At 46.8% G+C, this 18,995-nt stretch overlaps 1 protein-coding gene across 13 annotated transcripts in view; it reads right to left on the bottom strand.

Annotated features, from left to right (window-relative positions):
- NAV2 (neuron navigator 2) overlaps window positions 1-18,995 on the bottom strand; it is a 411,390-nt gene that overhangs the window by 279,266 nt on the left and 113,129 nt on the right. For all 13 annotated transcript variants that reach the window (XR_009504671.1, XM_059931256.1, XM_059931258.1 and 10 more), the window contains exon 2: window positions 6,691-6,808. Coding sequence is in view for 12 of the 13 variants with exons in the window: in XM_059931256.1 (XP_059787239.1) it covers window positions 6,691-6,808 (118 nt within the window). In the remaining variant the exon portion in view is untranslated. The remainder of the gene's footprint in view (window positions 1-6,690; window positions 6,809-18,995) is intronic.

The raw sequence follows: 18,995 nt of genomic DNA, 5'->3' as shown, positions 1-18,995 counted from the left end.
GGCTTATGACCCACCTGGGAAGACCTCGGTCTTCAGAGAGCCAATTGAGTTTTCTCAGCTCTTAAGAACACTGGGATAGGCATTTTAGGAAGCTTCCTCCACCTGCTTTTCCCTACTCCCAAAAGAGGTGCCTTAAAGCCTTTAAAAAGCACGTAAAGGATGCCCAATGAATGGGATAACTCACGGATGTTTGTTCTTCAGTTCACCAGAAAATACAATTAGCCAGAATGTGTCACTAGCATGTAAACTCCACAAAAACAAGGATTTTCATCTGCTTTGTTTTCTACTATAACCCGAGGGCTTAGAACAGTGCCTGACACACAGGAGCCACTCAATATGTATTTGTTGAGGGGAACTAAGGAGTATTCTGAACATTCCAATGAATCAAAGTTTTACTGTCTATTTTGAGGCAGCTGCTCTTTCACTTGTATATATAAATGTCTGTACTGAAGGTGGAAAAAAAGAAAGATCCTTGACAAATGGCACTCCTTCATACATGGGAAATTATGGCAGGCTTGCACTCTGACCTTGGATTTTGATACACAACACTGATATGGCTTTTGAGAACCAAGGCCACTCAAGGTATCTTCCAGGTGGATACTCATGATGGCCAAAGTCATAAGTCACTGGATTCTGATCAACACCCAGTTCATTAGTGCTCATTAAAGTGAAGGATGGATAACTATGATCCTGAGAAGTCATTTTAAAGATTATTTATATACCTTCTGGATAAACAAAACCAAGGGATTTGGTCTAATTATCCCTCTAATTCCTTTTCATGGTCTGTCACCTAAACCACAGACAGGTGCTCCTTGAATTCATTAGGCTCCTATAAGCCTAGTGCTGCCATTTTACAACATTCAAAATAAACCAATGGGGTGAAGCCTATTCATGACCCTCTAAAGAAAACATGGGAAGAGATCAAATGACTCAGCCCAAACTCAAAATAAATGTTTAATAAAAATGCAAAAAAGTCTGGACCTCCTAGTTTCCAATTTCATGTAATTTAAATACTTCTCCTTCAACTTAAATTCTCAAGAATTTCTGTGGTTGTCATAAATACTTAGAGCAATAATAGCAGCTCTGATTCTGCTGGTTAGAAGGAAGAAGAGCTTGGTCCTCAGAGCTGAATTTATTAATTCGGGGTAGGGGGTCTTTGGCTACAGCCCCAGAGAAGATAACCAGAGAAGCAAAGGCATTTGTCCCCCAAAGTCTTCAACTGTGATTAAAACTGGCATCCTGAAGTGCCAATGGTAATTTATTCATTCCAGCAATCTCTAATGTGGTGACCTGTCTGCACACAAGGTGACAAGTTAGTAACTGGAAAGCATCAGTGCACTTTGAGAAAAATGGAATCAAGCTCATCACTTCTCAAAAGACCTCCTCGGAAGGGTTCCAAGCATTTCAACAGCCCAAGCATCTATGCATGGCATCTATGCATGTGCAGGGCAGCTGGCGGCCCTGCCAACGTCTAGCAAAATTGGCTGCCCTCACTGAAAGACAGATGACTTACCCAAGGCCACGCCATGGTAGCAGGTCATCAACAGAAAGAAGGTAGAGTCCGGCGTGTTGCCTGAATTTCCTGGTTGTGCTCAGAGGCAGCCCAGATGGTGGTGGAAAGTGAGCTGCTCTCATCCCCTCTCTGTCTTGGCTTCCTCTTTCTCTCCAAGCCTCTTTTGTTTATCCTGTTTCCCTCCCTCTCTCTCTCCTCTTTCCTCCCTTTCTCCCGCCCCTTCTCTCCTTCGCTCACTCCAACCCCTTCTGGCATCCTCCCTGAGTGACAGCAATGTAAGCGGGAGGAGGGAGGCCTGTCTCTCCCTCTTGATTCATGCTGTTTATCCTGGCCTCGTAAACCTTTCTAATAACTCACGGACATGGCACCGTGATGGGCTGGCAGGCAACTGCCGGCTTCGGGCAGCTCATGACTCAAGAAGATAATCATACTAATAAGAGGCTGAACACAGACACCCAACCCTCAGTCACTAAAGCAAGGGCATTAAGAGGCAGCAGCAAAAGGTCTATTTTCTGCCTAATGGGCAGAAGGCAATGACGGAAAAGTGTGGGCCCCAAGATATCCCACTATCTGGTAAGACCAGCCCTAGGATGGATGGATAAAGAGATGGCTAGACCCTAGGGCCCATCTGGGCTAGATGGAGACTCAGGTAGGAGCAATGTCTGTGAAAAGCATCTAAGGTTTTCCTTCATGTTATACATCTTAGCTTTTAAAGGATTCCAACTCTCCATCATTAGAAATAGTAGAGGAGGTAGTAAGATCCCCAAGCTGAAAACCGACTCTTCAACCACTGGCCTTTGTTCCTTAGGTTAAAGCCCAGAATTCACTGCCCTGTACCTGGTAGCCTGGCCTTATTTTGCCTTGTTGAGCCTCTGACTCTCTACCCTCCAGCCTTTCTACGCATTATTTCCTCCACCAGGAAAGCCCTCCCTGACCACTTTACCCAGCTAACTCCAAGTTTGAGGTCTTGGCTTATAGATAAATTCCTTGAGGAAACGTTCGCTGATTCCTACCCTCCTAACCCAGCCCCCCAGCTCCCCAGTCATGGGTCAGGCCACATAGCACACGGATCCTTAATCATTACGCACAACATTCCTCCCTCCCAGGCCTAGGAACAGGTTGTCCCTTAAAAGGACAATCTCCCTGACTGCAAGTTTTGATGGACCTTCATGTAGACGTGTTCTTTTTAACTATTTTGAAGTAACTTCAAACCTACAGAAAAGTTACAGGAACAGTACAGAGAATTCCCATATAGCATCATCCATTCTCATTTTCTCCCTCTCTCGCTCCCTCCCTCTTCCTCTGTATAGGTACACTTTTTAAAAAATTCTGAATCAATTCAGCGTAGGCTACATAGATCACGTCCCTCACTCTTAGTATTTCCAAAGGACAAGGATATTATTTCATGGTACAATTTTAAAATTCTGAAAATGTAACATTACTATAATTCCAATATTCCAATTTTGTCAACTGACTCAAAATTGTCCTTTATGGCATTTTATGCCCCTGTATGGGATCCAGTCCAGGATCATGCGGTACATTTAGTTGTCAGGTCTCTTTAATCTCTTTTCTTCTGGAACAATTTCTAAGCCTTTTATGTCTTTCACAGCACTGACATTTTGGAACAATTCAGGCCAGTTTTTTTTAACAGAATGTTCCACAATTTGGGTTTGTCTGAGATTCCTCAGGATGGGTTTCAGGTTTTCCATCCCTGATTGCAATACAACACTAAGTCATGTTGCACTCTTTTCGAGGTACCACGTCAGGAAGCACGTGACATCCAGCTGCTCCTCACCAGTGACGTACTTTTGATCACCTGGTCATGATGCCTCATTCTCCCACGTGGTTACTATGGTTCCCTTCGCAACTAATAAGCCATCAGTGGAGAGCCACTTTGAGACCATGTAAATAGCTGCTCTCCATCAAACTTTCTCCTCTAGATTTCAGCATCCATTGATGATTCCTGCCTTAACTAAACTTTACCATCACAGCTGCAACTCTTCTACATTTATCAGTCAGCATTCACCCAAACAGTTGAGTTCTCTTTTCTCCTCCATTGATAGATCATCTATTTATATATCTATCTATGAATACAGATTTGTAGGTTCCTATTTCATTCCACAGTTATAACCCACAATGGTCCTCAATTATTTTGATGCTCTAGTTGTCCCAGATTAGCTTGCTCTTTGTAGCTCTGGAGGGCAGAACTAGTACTTGTAGGGAGACACTACCAAGGAGGGGCAGATTTTGACTTAATGAAACAAGAGCTTTTAAAAAATTCTAACTCTCCATCATTAGAACTAGTTGAGGAGGTAGTAAGTTGCCCATCTGCTGACTACTTTAATAGACTCTGCTGACTACTTTTCATGGAAGCAATTCACACATCAGGTTGAGGCGTTTAAAAGGTCCCTTCTAAACCTTAGAGTTGCACCAGAATCCTGGAAAGGAGGAGGGTGTGACATACAGTTTAGAGGAGTGCTCAGAAGAATACTAAATACTGGTAAGGGAAAACATCCGGGCCACCTTCTGGAAACAATCCGAGCCAGGCTTAGGGAAGCAAGGGTTGCAGTGAATAAAATTCTCATCCCTAATCTCCTCAACTCTTCTTGAACATCACTGCACGCCAGGTACCGTGTTAAATGCTGTGAACCCAGAAAGAAAGATGACTCAGACCCAGGCCTGGAGAGACCCAGGCCCAATACAGCAGTCAGTAGGATGACAGAGGAGGGTCCCTCCAGCTCTGCCTGGGGGAGCTAGGAAGTATCAGAGAGAAACTGACCTTTCAAGAATGAGTAGGAGCTCTCCAGCCAAAGAGCAACTGTAACCACTAGAATTCTGTCCAATACAGATGGAGTCACTAGGACTCCAATTCGAGGAAAATCTTAGGGAGAATAGAGAGAGATACACCCACCCCCAACACACATATGTGTGTGTGTATACACACACACACATATATGTATATATTAAAAACATGTACACATACAAATATACATTTTTACATTTTCCTTTTATAGGCACATGTGTGGGGGAAGCAGGGAGTATAGCAATTAATAGCTTAGCATCCTGGCCAGAGTGCTGTACCCTCCCGCCAGCCCCCCAACCAAGAGATCTGTGTTCATAAGACACTCTGAGATGAAATGTTCTGAACTGGCTGATGGACAGTCTAGGGAAGAAGTCACATAGGAGATGCCTATGTTTAGCTGCCTTCTCATCCCCCCGTATCCTGGGCCTCTGTTCTCCACACCCAGAGCAGAGGGTGTGAGCCTGGCACGGTCACGGGTAGAGTTCCATGTGTTGACATCTGGCCTTACTTAGTAGGGAGTCCCTGGGCAGAGGGAGCCTCTCCTGGAGGGCTGGGGGGAAGCAACTTGGTGGCCTGAGCGGCAGCCTGCATCAGTGGTACTAGCTTGAGCTTCTGAACTCGCAGTCCAGTAGTTCAGGCCCAGAAAGGTCACTGTCTAGGGAGGTTCAGCTCATCTGAATAGATTCAGGGAAGCATCCTCCTGAGCAATGATTAAAAACTGTGCTAGCTTACATTTCCCTAGCACTATGCTTAGTAAATTTGGGATACACATGTTACCATTCACCTTTGCTGGGCCCTGGCAGACACAACTAATCTATCGTGACACTGTGACATCGATTCAGAGGCCTCTTCATCTTTCTACACATATCTTTCTAGGCAGTGACTACCAAGTCCTATCCAGAAACACCTTCCAGTATCCAAGCACATTTCATATCTGATACCTACCTTGTGCCTTTCCCAAGACTGCCACAAGATCAGACAAAGCAGGCATGGCTGTGCCCATTTTAAAGACAGGGAAACAGAGGTGGCAGAGGCCATGTTCAGAGACCCATGTGGCAAGGAGCTGAGAGGGTCTTCTAGGAGCTGAGGGTGGCCTCCAGCCAACAGTCAGGGAGAAACCAGGGCTCACGCTCCTAGAACTGCAAGTAAATGAGTTCTGCCAACAATCTGAGTAAGCTTGACCCCTTTCCCCAGTCAAGCTCCAGATGAGAACTCAAGCCTGATCAACACCTTGACTGCAGCCTTGCAGAGGCACCCAGCTAAGCCATGCTTGCACTTCTGATGCACAGAAATAGTTAATATATGTTGGGAGATAGTTAATATATGTTGTTTTAAGCCATTAAGTTTGTGACATTTTGTTAATACAGCAACAGCAAACTAATACAGGGAAGGAAGGAAAAAGGAGAGAAGAGAAGGAGGACCAATGGAAGCTGGTCTTCAATCAATCTTAGGACAGCAGGGAAGCATCTTTCTCTTTGAAAGTCCAAAATCTTCGCCTAAGGGCAACTTACCTATATTTTTAGGTACAGTCTCCACAGATGTGAGCAGAGCTAGAACTATACAAGGCTTCTTCTCACTTGAAGGATAAGCAACTTTTCCATAAGAACTCACGCCTGAGGGGCTGGGGCTTCTGTCCTTTTTTTCTGCCTTCTCTTTTGGCATGAGTCGGCTGCTAAAGCTGCCAGCGACAACAATCAGCCTAATGCCATCTAATTGACCTCCTGCCTCCACGGTCTGCTCTAAGTTCTCAGGCAGGACCACTGGGGTGCTTCCCTTAAGACCCAAGGCAAAGCTGCGCCCAGCCTCCACCCACGCGCCTGCCCAGGGTGACTCCTCTCCTCCTGCACACAGCCAAGGCATTAAAAACCCCACCGCTCCACTTCCCTTCCCCTAGTATGAAAAACAGAACCAGCCCTCTGCGGAGTTTGATCCTTTGATTTCTCAGACCCGATTAGAGTTCACAGGAATAAACCAGCCCCATATTGCCTTTTTTTTTTTTTTTTTTGAAATATTGCCAGAGTAATCCACAAAAAAGCACCATCGCAGGGGGGAAATGAGAGAGCCAGAAAGATGGTAGGAGGTAAGAAAGGGGACAGAGAGCCCCTCCCCAAACCACCAGCATTTCCCCCCAGCCACGGCTAGTCTTTCTTCTCAGAGAATCAAGATGAGATTGCCACGTGGGTGATCTTATCAGGAAAAGCAAGCTGGTACCCCTCACTCCCCCGGCACAAGACAGAGTCAAAAAGTGTCATACATGTGACAGAAACACTGCATTTTTAGATGTCAGGGTTCCGGTCCCTCTTGCCAGACTCGGTCCCGTCTGGACTGGTCTCCATGGTAACTCATCCACCCCTGATGTAAAATCTGCTCTTACCCACAACCTGGATAATCTGGGCCAGGAGGACGCCGTCCGTCACGTCTTGCTGGAGATCCTTGATGAGACGTTTGTGGCCTGATTTGGCTAGATAATGATTGGCCCAGTCCGTGTAGATCTGCAAAAAAAGCAAACGGGCAACTTTAGGAACCCCGTCAGATTCCATCCGAGGCAGCTGCTGGGCCGGTACAGGAGCCACTGCCCCGCAGGCGAGCTGTCTGGGGCCAGCCAGCGCCATTAACATGCAGTGCATTGTGCCCATGGGGTATTCAGCTGGCCAGAGCCAGGCTTTCACCTATTGAGAGATCTGCCATCAAGGCTCAGGAGAAAGCTAAAGAAAGCTTCAAAACATGCAGAGGCCTGAATGGGACAGGGGACACGGAACTAAACAGTCTGTGCCAGACGGCTTTGAGAGGCTGCGGCTCTAAATGCAGGCGAGGTCCCCTCCGCCCCACTGCCCTACCCCGCCCCTTCCCATCTTTTTCTCTTTATTGAGAAAACGTATGGGGAGGTTACCACCCAACAGGCATCTTTTCATGGGCCATTTCAGGGAAAGGAGGGCTATTGAGTTAGCTGAGTTCTCAGGAGCCTGGGTCCCTTGTAAAGGAGCCAAGTACCAAAACACAGAGCGCTTCAATTACTCTTGTGTGAGTGGGGTTATTAATGGCCTCACAATCATCTCAAATTTAATCAGTTTAACTTAAAAGCCTGGCATCATTTTCACAGTTGGGATTCTCTGAACAAAAAAAACCCCAGCAAATTCCAACAGATTTAAACACAGCATCGGTGTGCACAGCACCCGAAAGGCAGAGGCTGGGTCACCACGGGATCAGGAAAGCAGACCCCCTTGGGGGACGGAGAGACCTGCCCCTCCCAGTCACAGAATCATCGGCACAAAGGATATTTGCTTCCAACGAGCCAACAAACACAAGAAAACTCTCGCCTAAAAACTTCCTCCCTAAATGACATAAGCCAAAAACAAAACTGAAAACCTCCTTGTCAATTCTGAGTGCTAAGTTTCATGCGTGGACTTGTGAGTTTGTGGGGGACATGCAGGTCCTGTTTATCAGCACCTTTTTTTTCCCCCAGGAGGGATACAAACCCACGCCTGCTCAGAAAGAGAAGTATCCCACCTCAGCTGGGCCGTGTTTGCAGGTGCAGTTCATGTACTAATCCATGTGATGTCTCCACCCAAATGATGAAAGTGATCACTGTATCTCCACTAGCAGGCCTGCTCCGAGATCTCACGTGACTCACCGAGCAGTGGAAGCCCCGGCCTCGCCCCAGCTCTCACTCTCCATCCTGCTCTTCCCAGCACTGTGCCCAGAGGACTCTCACACAGTGGGGTGCTGCCCTTCAAGGCCCCCGGAATGGGCACTGAGGGCCAGGGCCTGGACTTGCAAAGCAGGCCCTTCGAGGGAGGCGGCACCTCTGACTACTCCACCTGGGACTGTGAAGGCCTCATCCCAAGAGGGGCCAAGGCAGACGTGCACTTTCCACTTCATCAAGCGCGGAGAACAGACGACGCCTATCCACCCCCCAGCCCCCAACTCGAAGCTTCCATTGCAGAGACCCACACCACAATATGGTTCTATTTCACACCTCGGACCATGGCATCTAATCCTTAAATCCGTGTCACTTTCCTTCCTCATGACTCCCAAATTGTCAGATAGAAGCTCTAGTTCAGCAAGATCATTTTCAATTTCACAAGCACTGAGAAGGCTAAGGAAGTCGAGCGCCATCTTGGTCATTACAATGGCCAATCTGAGAGATCATTCGATGAAATTGTTAAGAGGGAGAGAGAGAAAGGGAAAAACATTCAAAGGAAACGAGAAAGACCTGGGTTCAAGTCCCAGCCCTGGAGGCTCCCCAGGGTGGGGATTTGGGTCTGTTTTGTTCAATTTCTCAACATGTATCTCTGGAGGAATGGGTGTATGACCTCAGGTGAGCTATTTAACTCTCTGAGCCTAGGTTTTCTTATCTGTAAAATGGAATAAATACCATGTACTTGTCAGTTCTTATGAGGACTGAGTGATATAACATATTCGAAAAAAAGTGCCTTATGCAGAGTAGGAGCTTAATAACAACTAACACATACAGAGCCTAATACATGCCAGACACTGGTACAGACACTTTACATGCATTAACTCATTTCATCCTTATTCTCTGTGGTAGATGCTATTATTGTGTCTATTTTCCAGAGGAGAAAACTAAAGTATAGAGAGGTAAAGTAACTTATCTAAGATCACAGGGAAGTGGCAGAGCCAGGATATGAACCCAGGCTGACTAACTCTAGAATCCCTTAGACACTCTCCAACACTGCTTCTCTGAATACAAATATAAATTATTCGGTTCACTCACCCCCTCCATGACACCGTCCTACTGACTCGGCTCATTCTCTGTTCAGTTATGTTCACACTGAAAGAATTATTTAAAAATAAATAAAAACCCCAAACCTATCCATTGCTGTCTGAATGCCCTTTGGCAAGTCACTTGCCTTTTCTGGGCTTCAGTTTATCCAGCTGTAAAATGGGCACAGTAAGGTCTACTTCAGAAGGTGGTTGTGAAGACTCAGTGAAGCACCACCTGGAAGCCCCTTACCTGACCCACGTGGGACTCAGGAAGCAGAGGCAGCAGGTGGTCAAGAGGAGGGCACCGGAGTCAGCAGACTGCTCTAAATCTTAGCTGCCACGCAGCTTATTACGTCTGTGTCCTTTGGCCTGGGTGTCCTCATTTACAAGAGGGGATAATAATACCTACATCATTGGGCCATTATGAAGGTGAAACAAGTTCATACACATAAAGGACACAGAATCTGACACATGCTAAGTGTTCAGTAAATAAAAAGAATAATTAGAAATTTGACTACCAGCATTATAAAATGGGCCAGAACAAAACCAGCCACAGCCTCTACCCTGAACCTCCAGGACACAAATGACTTGAAGACTCACTCCCCTTCTCTTTCACAAGGTACAATTTCGAGAGTCTGGAGCACCCCCATCTGGAATCACAAACCACGGTAGACTGTAAAAGAAAAGCAGGCCAGAAACTGGCCAGGCTGGTCCAGAGAGTGATTCCAGGCTGGTCTCTTCCCTAAACAGGAGATAGAGCACAGTGATGTCTCAAGCCCTGGAGGGATCCTACCATCTGAGGGTCTGAGGGACCACGAGAACATCCCAAAGCTTAAAGCCATCTGCCCTACAACCATCAGCTGAGGTGAGAACAGGCCACGGACAAGGACACCGCTGAGTGGGAGGGGATACAGGTACCTCTGCTCATTCCCTTCCTAGGTGATTAAGGGTATTTTAAAATAGACGTATCCTCCCTAAAGCCAGCCCTCTCTGTGTCTATACAATCCAGCAGGAAACCAAGGTTAAGCAAGCTTCTTTCAACGAGTACAGGGGTAACCCTCTCCCACTCACCCACCGGCACACACAGTGTGGAGCCCTGGGGAAGCCACAGAGGTATCTGGTATACCAGGGAGGACTCTGAAAGTTCTATAGTGGTCAGAAATGGCTCTGCCAAAGAAGTGAACCTCTCTACTCCACGCTGTTTAAGACAGGGCTCTTCTTCTCCCAACTCGAAGCTACCTCCATACCACAACCAACTTAATCTTCCAAGAGCACAGCCCTAGTCCTATCACCTGCTCAAGAAATCATCAACGGCTCCCCACTGAATGAAAGGCAGACTTTTCACACTGCAGTTAAAGGTAGTCTTCTCATCCATCCACTCTTCCCCAGCCAGTGTCGACCTCACAGGGCAGGCAGTGTGTGGGTAAGTGTAAAGCTTGGGTTTGGGAACTGACCAAGTCAAGGTGGCCCTTGGTATGTGAATTTCTTTTCACCTCTCTGTACCTCAGTTTTATCCTCCATAAAATGGGAATTATACCAAATATATGATAAGGCAGGGAGGGACTGGCCAACTGTGACCCAGGCCAAACCCAAGGGACCACCTGTTTCTGTAAACAAAGTTCTGTGGGAGCCCAGCCACACCCATTTGTTATCTGTAGCTGCTTTCAGACCACAATGGCACAGCTGAGTAGTTGTGATAGAGGCTTTTGGCCCGCACAGCCTCAAATATTTACTGTCCAGCTCTTAACAGAAAAAAGTGGCCAGTCTGTGTCATAGGGACTGAATGACATAATATGCCTGCACATAGCAAGGGCTCAGTAATAGTTACAATTACGCTCAGGAAAACTGGACCTCACACTTCCCCATCTCTGAACTCCTGCCACCCCACCCACCTGGGTGCCTCCACCTGGGGCCACCCCAAAAAACTCCATTCCTACCCTGGTTCCTCCAGGAAGTCACCCTTGATTTCCTCATTGCATCCCGAGCGGCATACGAAGCAGAGAACCTGTTCGCTGGCACCACCTCCTCACCCCACCCCCAGATTGTGGCAGAGACAGTGTCTTTCAAGGCGGGGGCACAGCAGGTGGTCAGTAAGTGGTTGCCGGGGTTGAGCTGAATGGAGAGAAAAAGGGCAAACCCCTGGGAAACTGATTGCACTGGAGACTTAATGTGAGCTCTCAGTGAATCCTCAAACCAGGATCTCAAGTCTCTTTATTGACTGAAAAGAGGAAGGAATAGAGAAAATAAATCACTCCATAGTGCAAGCTCGTTAATCAGGACCCATCAGACAAGAATCATTGATTATCTGGAGTTTCCTCTCCCCAGCTCTCGACTTTCTGAAGAAGTGAGTCACAAGAAAATGCCTAGATTTATTTTAAGAAACACCGTTTTTATGGGCCCTGCTATGCATTGACATACTTCAGCCCCATCCCTCTCACTTGCTGTGTGTTTGAAAGATTTTAAGCAAGGGCTAAGGCATGCAGGGTTTCCTCTGTAAGCCTCAGGCACTCAGAAGCAACTTCTCCAGAGCCTTTCCTTCCTCAGAGTTCTAAAGACTTAGGGCTTCCGTTGCTTTTACGCTGGAGCCCACTCATCCTTGATCGGCGAACTTTCAGTAGAAACGGGCAAGACAAAGAACCACGCAGTTCTAGGAAAGAATAAAACAACCATCCCCACCCCCAACTCCAAATCATCACATCATTCCAGAGAAAAGATTCTCGGGGAAAAGGCTCTAGAATCGTTTCACACCAGTATCTGAAGGAGTCTTTCCCGCTCTGGCTCTGACCCATCTCGCTGAGTTTACCACGCTTCCCACCCCCTCTAACGGGAGACCCAGTGCTCCAGAAGCGCCCGGTGAGGGAAAGGAGCTGCTGTCAGAGGCTTGAAAAGAAAAAAGGGGAAGGAAGATAATGACAGCTGAAGAGCGAATTCGTTTTGATTCACTTTATTAGCCCTGACAGAATTTCAAGGAGCGTGTCATTTGTTTGCTTATAACTCCACATCATTCCATATCAAACAGGCTGAAATCAAAGAGGGAAAATCTTGACAGATCAAGCGAAGTAAAGAACCTGATTATTAGCTGTAACAAGAAAACTGATAAAAATGGCACTGCTGTTAAACCAGCGGGGAAGGTGCCAAGTTTATACTGCAATTAGCTCTCAAATGAAGGGGGATGGGGGCACTCTAAGGAAGAAACCTCCCAAAATTCCATAAAATAACTGCATCCAAAGTCATTGCCCTAACAACTCTAAATGCAGACCAACATGCCGGGCAGGCAGCGTGATGGATCCTGAAGGCAGCAGATAGCTTTTAGCATAGTGGTTCCAGGAGGAAAAGAGTACAACGTATCTCTTAGCAGGAAATGCCAGGGTGGAGATTTAAGACACAAGTACACTAGTCACTTAGCATCTGAGGTGGTTTCCAGTCCAACAGTTGTACAGAGAACTCAACTGTTCGGCCTCTATTCAATGTCCCGCTCTAGACTCTGGAAACATCATCAACATCCTATCATTTCCATGACTGTGCAGTGTGTGGTTAAATGGTTTAGTTCTGATTGTCCTGAAGCACAAAAAATGGTATTGCAACAATAGTATAGAGTGTCCACCCAGCACCTGAATACCACAAAGAATGATTATTCAATTAGTCACAGTTTTAAGACAATCAAAATGCACCATTTGTTATTAAGGGCAAAGCTGGTTAACACATTCACTTCTGTATCCCCAGCATCTCGAAAAGAGCCCGGTGCCTACCCCACAGGTGTGGCCACATGTCCACAGATCATTTTAACTGCCTGGGGTGAAGTAAGGGGCCTGAAGTTAGCTGGTGGCTTTTTCCCTCTTCCCCTCTCTCCCCATCAGAGTCTAATATATCCTTTCTTAATGTAGACCCTGCCTTGATTAAAACCACTGCCTTGAAACAAACATTCAAATGGGTGAATGGTGTCCCCAGCCCTATACATTGGAAAAAGAGGGGGAGCACGGAGAAGCCAATCCAGGCCACACAGCCCAGCAGGGGCTGAGCCTGAAAGCTGGCACTGCTCCCTGTTTTCTCAAAGGAAGAGTCCAGCTCTGCCCAGTGTCCGTGGTTCTCACTACATGCCCACCCTAGAGGTCAATGACTCTCCTCCATCCCCATGTTTGCCATCTCCCGATGCGTTACTCAGGTCATTTGTGGTTTTTCATCAACCACGGTAATTATACAAGGGCAGTGTGTCTGCAATCTCAGGAGCTGGCGTGGACCAGGGTTCAGATCTGGCTCTGCCTCTTACCAGCCAGGTGGCCCACGATGAGTCAGGGCCAGCTGAGCGCGGGGGGCCCTCACTTACACGGTGGTGATACGCAGGTTTGCTTTACAGACGAAATGAAAACATGTATGTCAATGGTTAACACAGTGTCTGGAGCACAGTACTGAATAAATGGTGTTTATTCATATTCAAATTAATATAAGTTTTGGGGGAATAAGTCATTCTAAATTGCTGAGAGCTTCCACTTCTGAAAGCCAGTTTTTAACTATGCCATTGGGACTCTTTCCCAAATAGATTATCATGATCCCTGCTTTTTAAATTAACCCAATTCCATGTTTTCCTGATGACCTGTGGACGTCACTATGAATAGCATTTTGTTGCACACAAAGATGCCCTTAAGGCTGCAGAGTTGTTGGACTGTCTTTAAAAGACCCCAGAGTCCTTTAAAATTAGATGTAAAGTAAAAGAAGTACCATTCAAGCAGGAGCCTTGATAGGACTTTTCCACTGATGAAAAGACCTAAGTGGAAGGCTTCTGTGGCACCCCTCTGAGCTGCTCAGAGGGTCGGTAGGGAAGGCTTCTTGGCTCTCGGCTGGTCTCTAGCCAGGTAAGGCTGCTAGAAAGCTGGGCTCCAGGAGCACCTAGATGTGACTGGGGTCTGTATCTCCCACGCGAGCACGTGCAGAATGGGACTGCCAGCCCCCGTGCTCAATATACGTTTTGGAACATGGTTCACAGGATTTTGTTTACACCAGGGAGTATACACCCCTGTCTGGACCCAGAAGATAGCAGCAGGGGGAGGGAGGAGCCCACTGCTGGTTTTCTCCCTTTTTAACTGGCAGTAACCTACATACTTGTATGCACAACCACCAAAGAGCCACCCTGACACCTGCCCATATGTATGCTTCTGTCCCTAAGGGATATGCACACGTGTACACACACATACACAGCAGGTGACTAGAGGAGGGGCAGGGCTTATCGCTAATCCGAATTTCCATCCACTCCCCTCACCACCCTTCCTCCTACTTTACCTCTGAATGATATCAAGTCAAGATAAGGTGCTCAGAGCTGCCTGTACGCCCTGGTGCCTTGAGCAAGAAAAAAGGAAGACAATGACAATGGCAAGACAATGGCTGCCTGAGCAGCCGCCTCTGCTGGGTCCCACTCTTGCTGCAGCCTTGTGTAGGATGCTAACTATCATCCGCCAAATTCTATGGTGAATTGATAAAGCGAGCACCTCCTAGAGTCAGACTGCTTAGGTTCCAGACATGCCTCAACCACTTCACGGCAGAATTATCCCAGGCAAGTTCCTTAAACTATGTCTGAGCCTCTGTTTCCTCATCTGTAAAATGGGTTGACTCCCTATTCAGGTTCTTGTGAGATTGAAAAGAGGTCATCTAAATGGGAAGGAAATCTAAAAAAGAGGGGATATATGTTTACATATAACCGATTCACTTTGCTGTACAGCAGAAACAATACGGTAAAGCAACTATACTCCAATAAAAATTAATTTAAAAAAAAGATGATGAGAAGGAGAAAAAAAAAAGAAAAGAGGTCATCTAACAATGCCCGGTGCATAGTAAGGGCACACAGTATGTTAGTGCCAATTATCATTACCATGGAGACGATGCCATGCACTGTGAACACGTGGCAAACAATGGATTCCTTTAGTGCCCAACTCACGTGTGAGGAAGGTATTATTTCCCCCATTTTACAGATGAGGAAATGGAGGCTCTGAGAGGGGAAATGACTGTCCCAATGTCACACACTAGTATGCAGCCTTTGACAGCAGAGACTCTGGTTCCTAATGATGCTACACTGCTTCTCAGAGGCCCATGCAGGAACCGCAAGCTACAGAAGGGTGAGTGTCACGGCCGCGTGGGAAAAGCAGCCAGCGAGGGTGAGGCTCATTGCACAACAGGCACCTCAATGTCACCCGCACCTGCCCCTGGGAACACAGTTGGCTGCTTGTCACTCACGCCTAACAGATCCAAGAGGGGAGCTGACACTTTCCCATGTCACCAAAGCACAAACCAAACATCATTTCACAACAGTGTCACCATCGCAAAAATAAAAATGCCAGTACAACAGGAGTTACCACCGCAGGGTTGTATCCGGATGGGAAATGCTCAGGAGCAAAGTCCCCCAGTTCCTCCAGCCTGAAGTGGACCAGGCCGGCCTGGGAAGGGCCCCTCAGCCACACAATGGTGGCATTGTCTTGCGGGAACACCAACCAGCCGCAGGTGGGCGTGCACAGCAACTCCGGAGGTTTTGAAACTGTGCCTCTAGAAAAACACACCAGGCTGGTGAACGTGCAGGGAGGCACTGGTGAGATTTTAAGGATGAGCACGTAGGCGCCTGCTTACCCCACACCTTGGGTTGACCCACCTTCAATGCCTAGGATGCCCCTCGCTTGCTTGCACTCTGTCCTCCTGGGATAGGCTGTGCTCTGCCCTGCACTTGACAGGATACACAGTCCTTTCCCATTTGTTTCCTCACTATGGCCACCACCTGTGCACGAGGGGAGGATGTGCTTCTGTTGAGAGCCTACTGTGTGCCAGGCATTTTCTACCTGTGATCTCATCTACAATCTCTCCCTGCTGGAGTGACAGCTGCAGGAGAACAAAAATTCTCATCTGCTTTGCTCACTGAATTTTTCCAAACATCCAGGATGGTGCCTGGCACACAGTAGGTGCTCACTAAATATCTGCTGACTAAATGAGTCATCCCCATTTTACACACTGGAAAACAGAGGCTCTAAAAGGTTAAGAAATGTACATGGGGTCCCACAGCTAATAAATGGTGATGCTCCATTTGAGCCAGGCAGCCTGGTCCGGCGGCCACCAGCCTTTACAAAACACGTGCATCCAGGTCTCCCGAGGGTCTCCCTGGAAAGTCAAATAAGGCCAAGTAAGGATGAAGACTATCACGGGTGCCTTCAGAATAAAACTGGGTTCCCCCTGCAGCACTTCCTCTCACCTACTCCAACCTTAGACGCAAGATCTGAATAACTTTTACCATAAAGTCCAGCATCTCCAAGAAAGTCAAATGTCAGAGCCCACTTGGAATTACTCAAGTATTTTCTCTCCCTTCCTGTGTTCATTAGTTAGTGACTAACTAGAGATATTCTCTTCCCAAGAGCTTCCTCTATGGCTGTGATGGGAACCAGGTCCCCGCCCAAGGCAGGCCTGGAGGGAGGGAAGGAGGAGATGGGGTGGAGGGTAGGCGGAGCTGCTGAGTACACTCTTTGACAGCAAACATCCCCAAACCCAACAAGAGCTTGTGAGAGCTGCCTGGCAGGGTGGCCACACCTGAGGGGCTGGTGACAACCTGGGCAACAATACCAGACCTCCCTCCCGCCTGGTCATGAACTGACCTTTTAAATATGAGCCTCCCTCCGGTCCTCCAAGCCTCCACAGTTCCCCTCATCTGCAGACTGCAGGTAAGGGGGTGCTGGCCATTGCACTTCTCGGTCGCTCCTGTCCAGCCCAGATGCCTCAGCTTAGCTTCCCAGGCACAGGCTCCCCAGGATTTTGGCCCTACCAGGTCCAGTCAAGACCTTGGAGTCCTGGGTAGCCTCTGGTAGGTTGCTTAACCTCTCTGAGTCTGTCTCCTCTTCACAGGGTTGTTAAATGCATAAAGGGAAATATTAGACCTAAGGGACATCACACATGTGGACACGGAGTATGGCAAGGCGTTGAGCAAGCCACTTTCTGAGCCTCAGCTTCCACATTTGTAAAATGGGATAATAATTTACTATCTACTGTGAGGACTACATGAGAATGTTTGGAAAGTCCTTAGCACAGTGCCTGGCACTTAGGTGGAACCTTTAAATTTTTTTAAACTTATTTTTATTTTTGGCCGCACCATGCAGCATGCAGGGTCTTAGTTCCCCAACCAGGGATCGAACCCGTGCCCCCTGCACTGGGAGCACAGGGTCTTAACCACTGGACCGCCAGGGAAGTCCCAGGAACCTTTAAATGTTAGTTTCCTTTCCTGCCTCGTCTCCATGTCCCCAACCCACAAATTCCTCTGGTCCACCACTCACACCACAGGCTCTGTGCCACGTTAACCTTCAGTCCCTGCTGGGGGGTTTTCTGGTCTGGCGTGTCCTCCCGCATCCCCTCCGTTTGGCAGGATGTTCTTTTCTAGAAACCAGCCCCGACTGCCAGGCTTCTCTCCCTTCTTTGAAATCCTAGTGCACCTACAATTAAATATACCTGCGTGCCTAGCTACCCAGCCCCTGTACCTTTGCCCACACCATCCTCTCTGCCAGCAGTGCCATCTCTACCCCACCACCTGGCAAATGCCTATTCGATGTCTTAAAAGCCTAGTCAAGTGTCAATCCCTGTAAAGCCACTCCCAACTCACTGTCTCACTCCCAACAGGAAATTCTTTGTTCCTTCTTCTTGGCTCCAAAAGCACTTTGCACATGGCTTCATCATGGTTATTATAACCATCCACATCTCACCTGGGGGCTTCTCCAGAGTAGAGAACAAATTTTCTACATCTTTGAAACATTAGCACAATGCCTGACTCCCTACAGGAGCTCAATAAACAAGCACTTACTGACTTACTGGAGGGTCAACGGGTGGACGGATGGACAAGAAATGGAGGGGTAGACCAGTGAACGTTCAGATGGATGGACAGACAGATGGATGAATAGATGGAATGGACGAATGAATCTGTCCCCCTTCACTGCCTAGAACATAAAGTCCATGAAATCAAGACGATGATTCATGTATCTCTTAGACCAGTCGTAGCACAAGACACAGAACAGGCACTGGTAGGTAACACTTTGCTGTGAGAATTTCCAGCAACACGGTAGTGACCCACCTGACTGTGGACATTAAAGTGTTCTTTAAAACGATACACACACAGAAACACACACATGCTAGAGTAGGCTTGTACTGGCTCTGGAGAGTTGACTGTTAAACTTTTAGGAAATCTGTGAGTTAGCTGTTAACCAGCCATTAATTATAAAGGAATATCAGAAAGTGAAATTTAAGAAAACAATCCCATTTACAATTGCATCGAAAATAAGATACCAAAGGCTGAGTTCTCACCTTTGGGCAGTTGTTTTCTAGTTGTTCAACTCTGCATTACCAGATTGGCCTAAAATTATTCAAAATATTCTCTGAAAGGATTAATAGGAAATGATGAGACACTCCTGATCTCCAGGAATGTCCATCTCCAGTAGACAGATATTGGGACAGATAGATTGGGACTATCTCCAGTGGATAGTCCCAATCTCTCTACAGTGTTGTCATATGAGGTGATCCTGAATCCCAAGAGACCAATTCATCCATAATTACAATTACAGAATTTCAGTGACTGAAGAACCTCTGGTGATTTGATACAACCTTAAATTTATAGTTGAAGAAAGTGAGGCCAATTTAAGTTACTTTTATGTTATCCCCAAACTTAAATATATGGCCCTATATGGACCTGAAAACAAATATATAGGCCAATCATCCATGAGGTCACAACAAAACATACATGAAGCAAATAAAAATGCACTCTTTTGTATGATAAAGCTGAACTTAGAAAACTGATCATTCTGAAAAAATAATTTAATCTAAAATTGTTCAATTTAAAATCCCTTTTCCAATTGTATTGAGATTTAATTTACATGTAATGTACTGCATATATTTCAAATGTAAAATTTGATGAGCTCTGATCTACATACACCCACGAAAGCATCCCTACAA

This window comes from Balaenoptera ricei, chromosome 8 (genome assembly GCF_028023285.1).
Source record: "Balaenoptera ricei isolate mBalRic1 chromosome 8, mBalRic1.hap2, whole genome shotgun sequence".
NCBI classification, from domain to species: Eukaryota; Metazoa; Chordata; class Mammalia; order Artiodactyla; family Balaenopteridae; genus Balaenoptera; species Balaenoptera ricei.
This window is presented reverse-complemented; position numbering and strand designations above follow the sequence as displayed.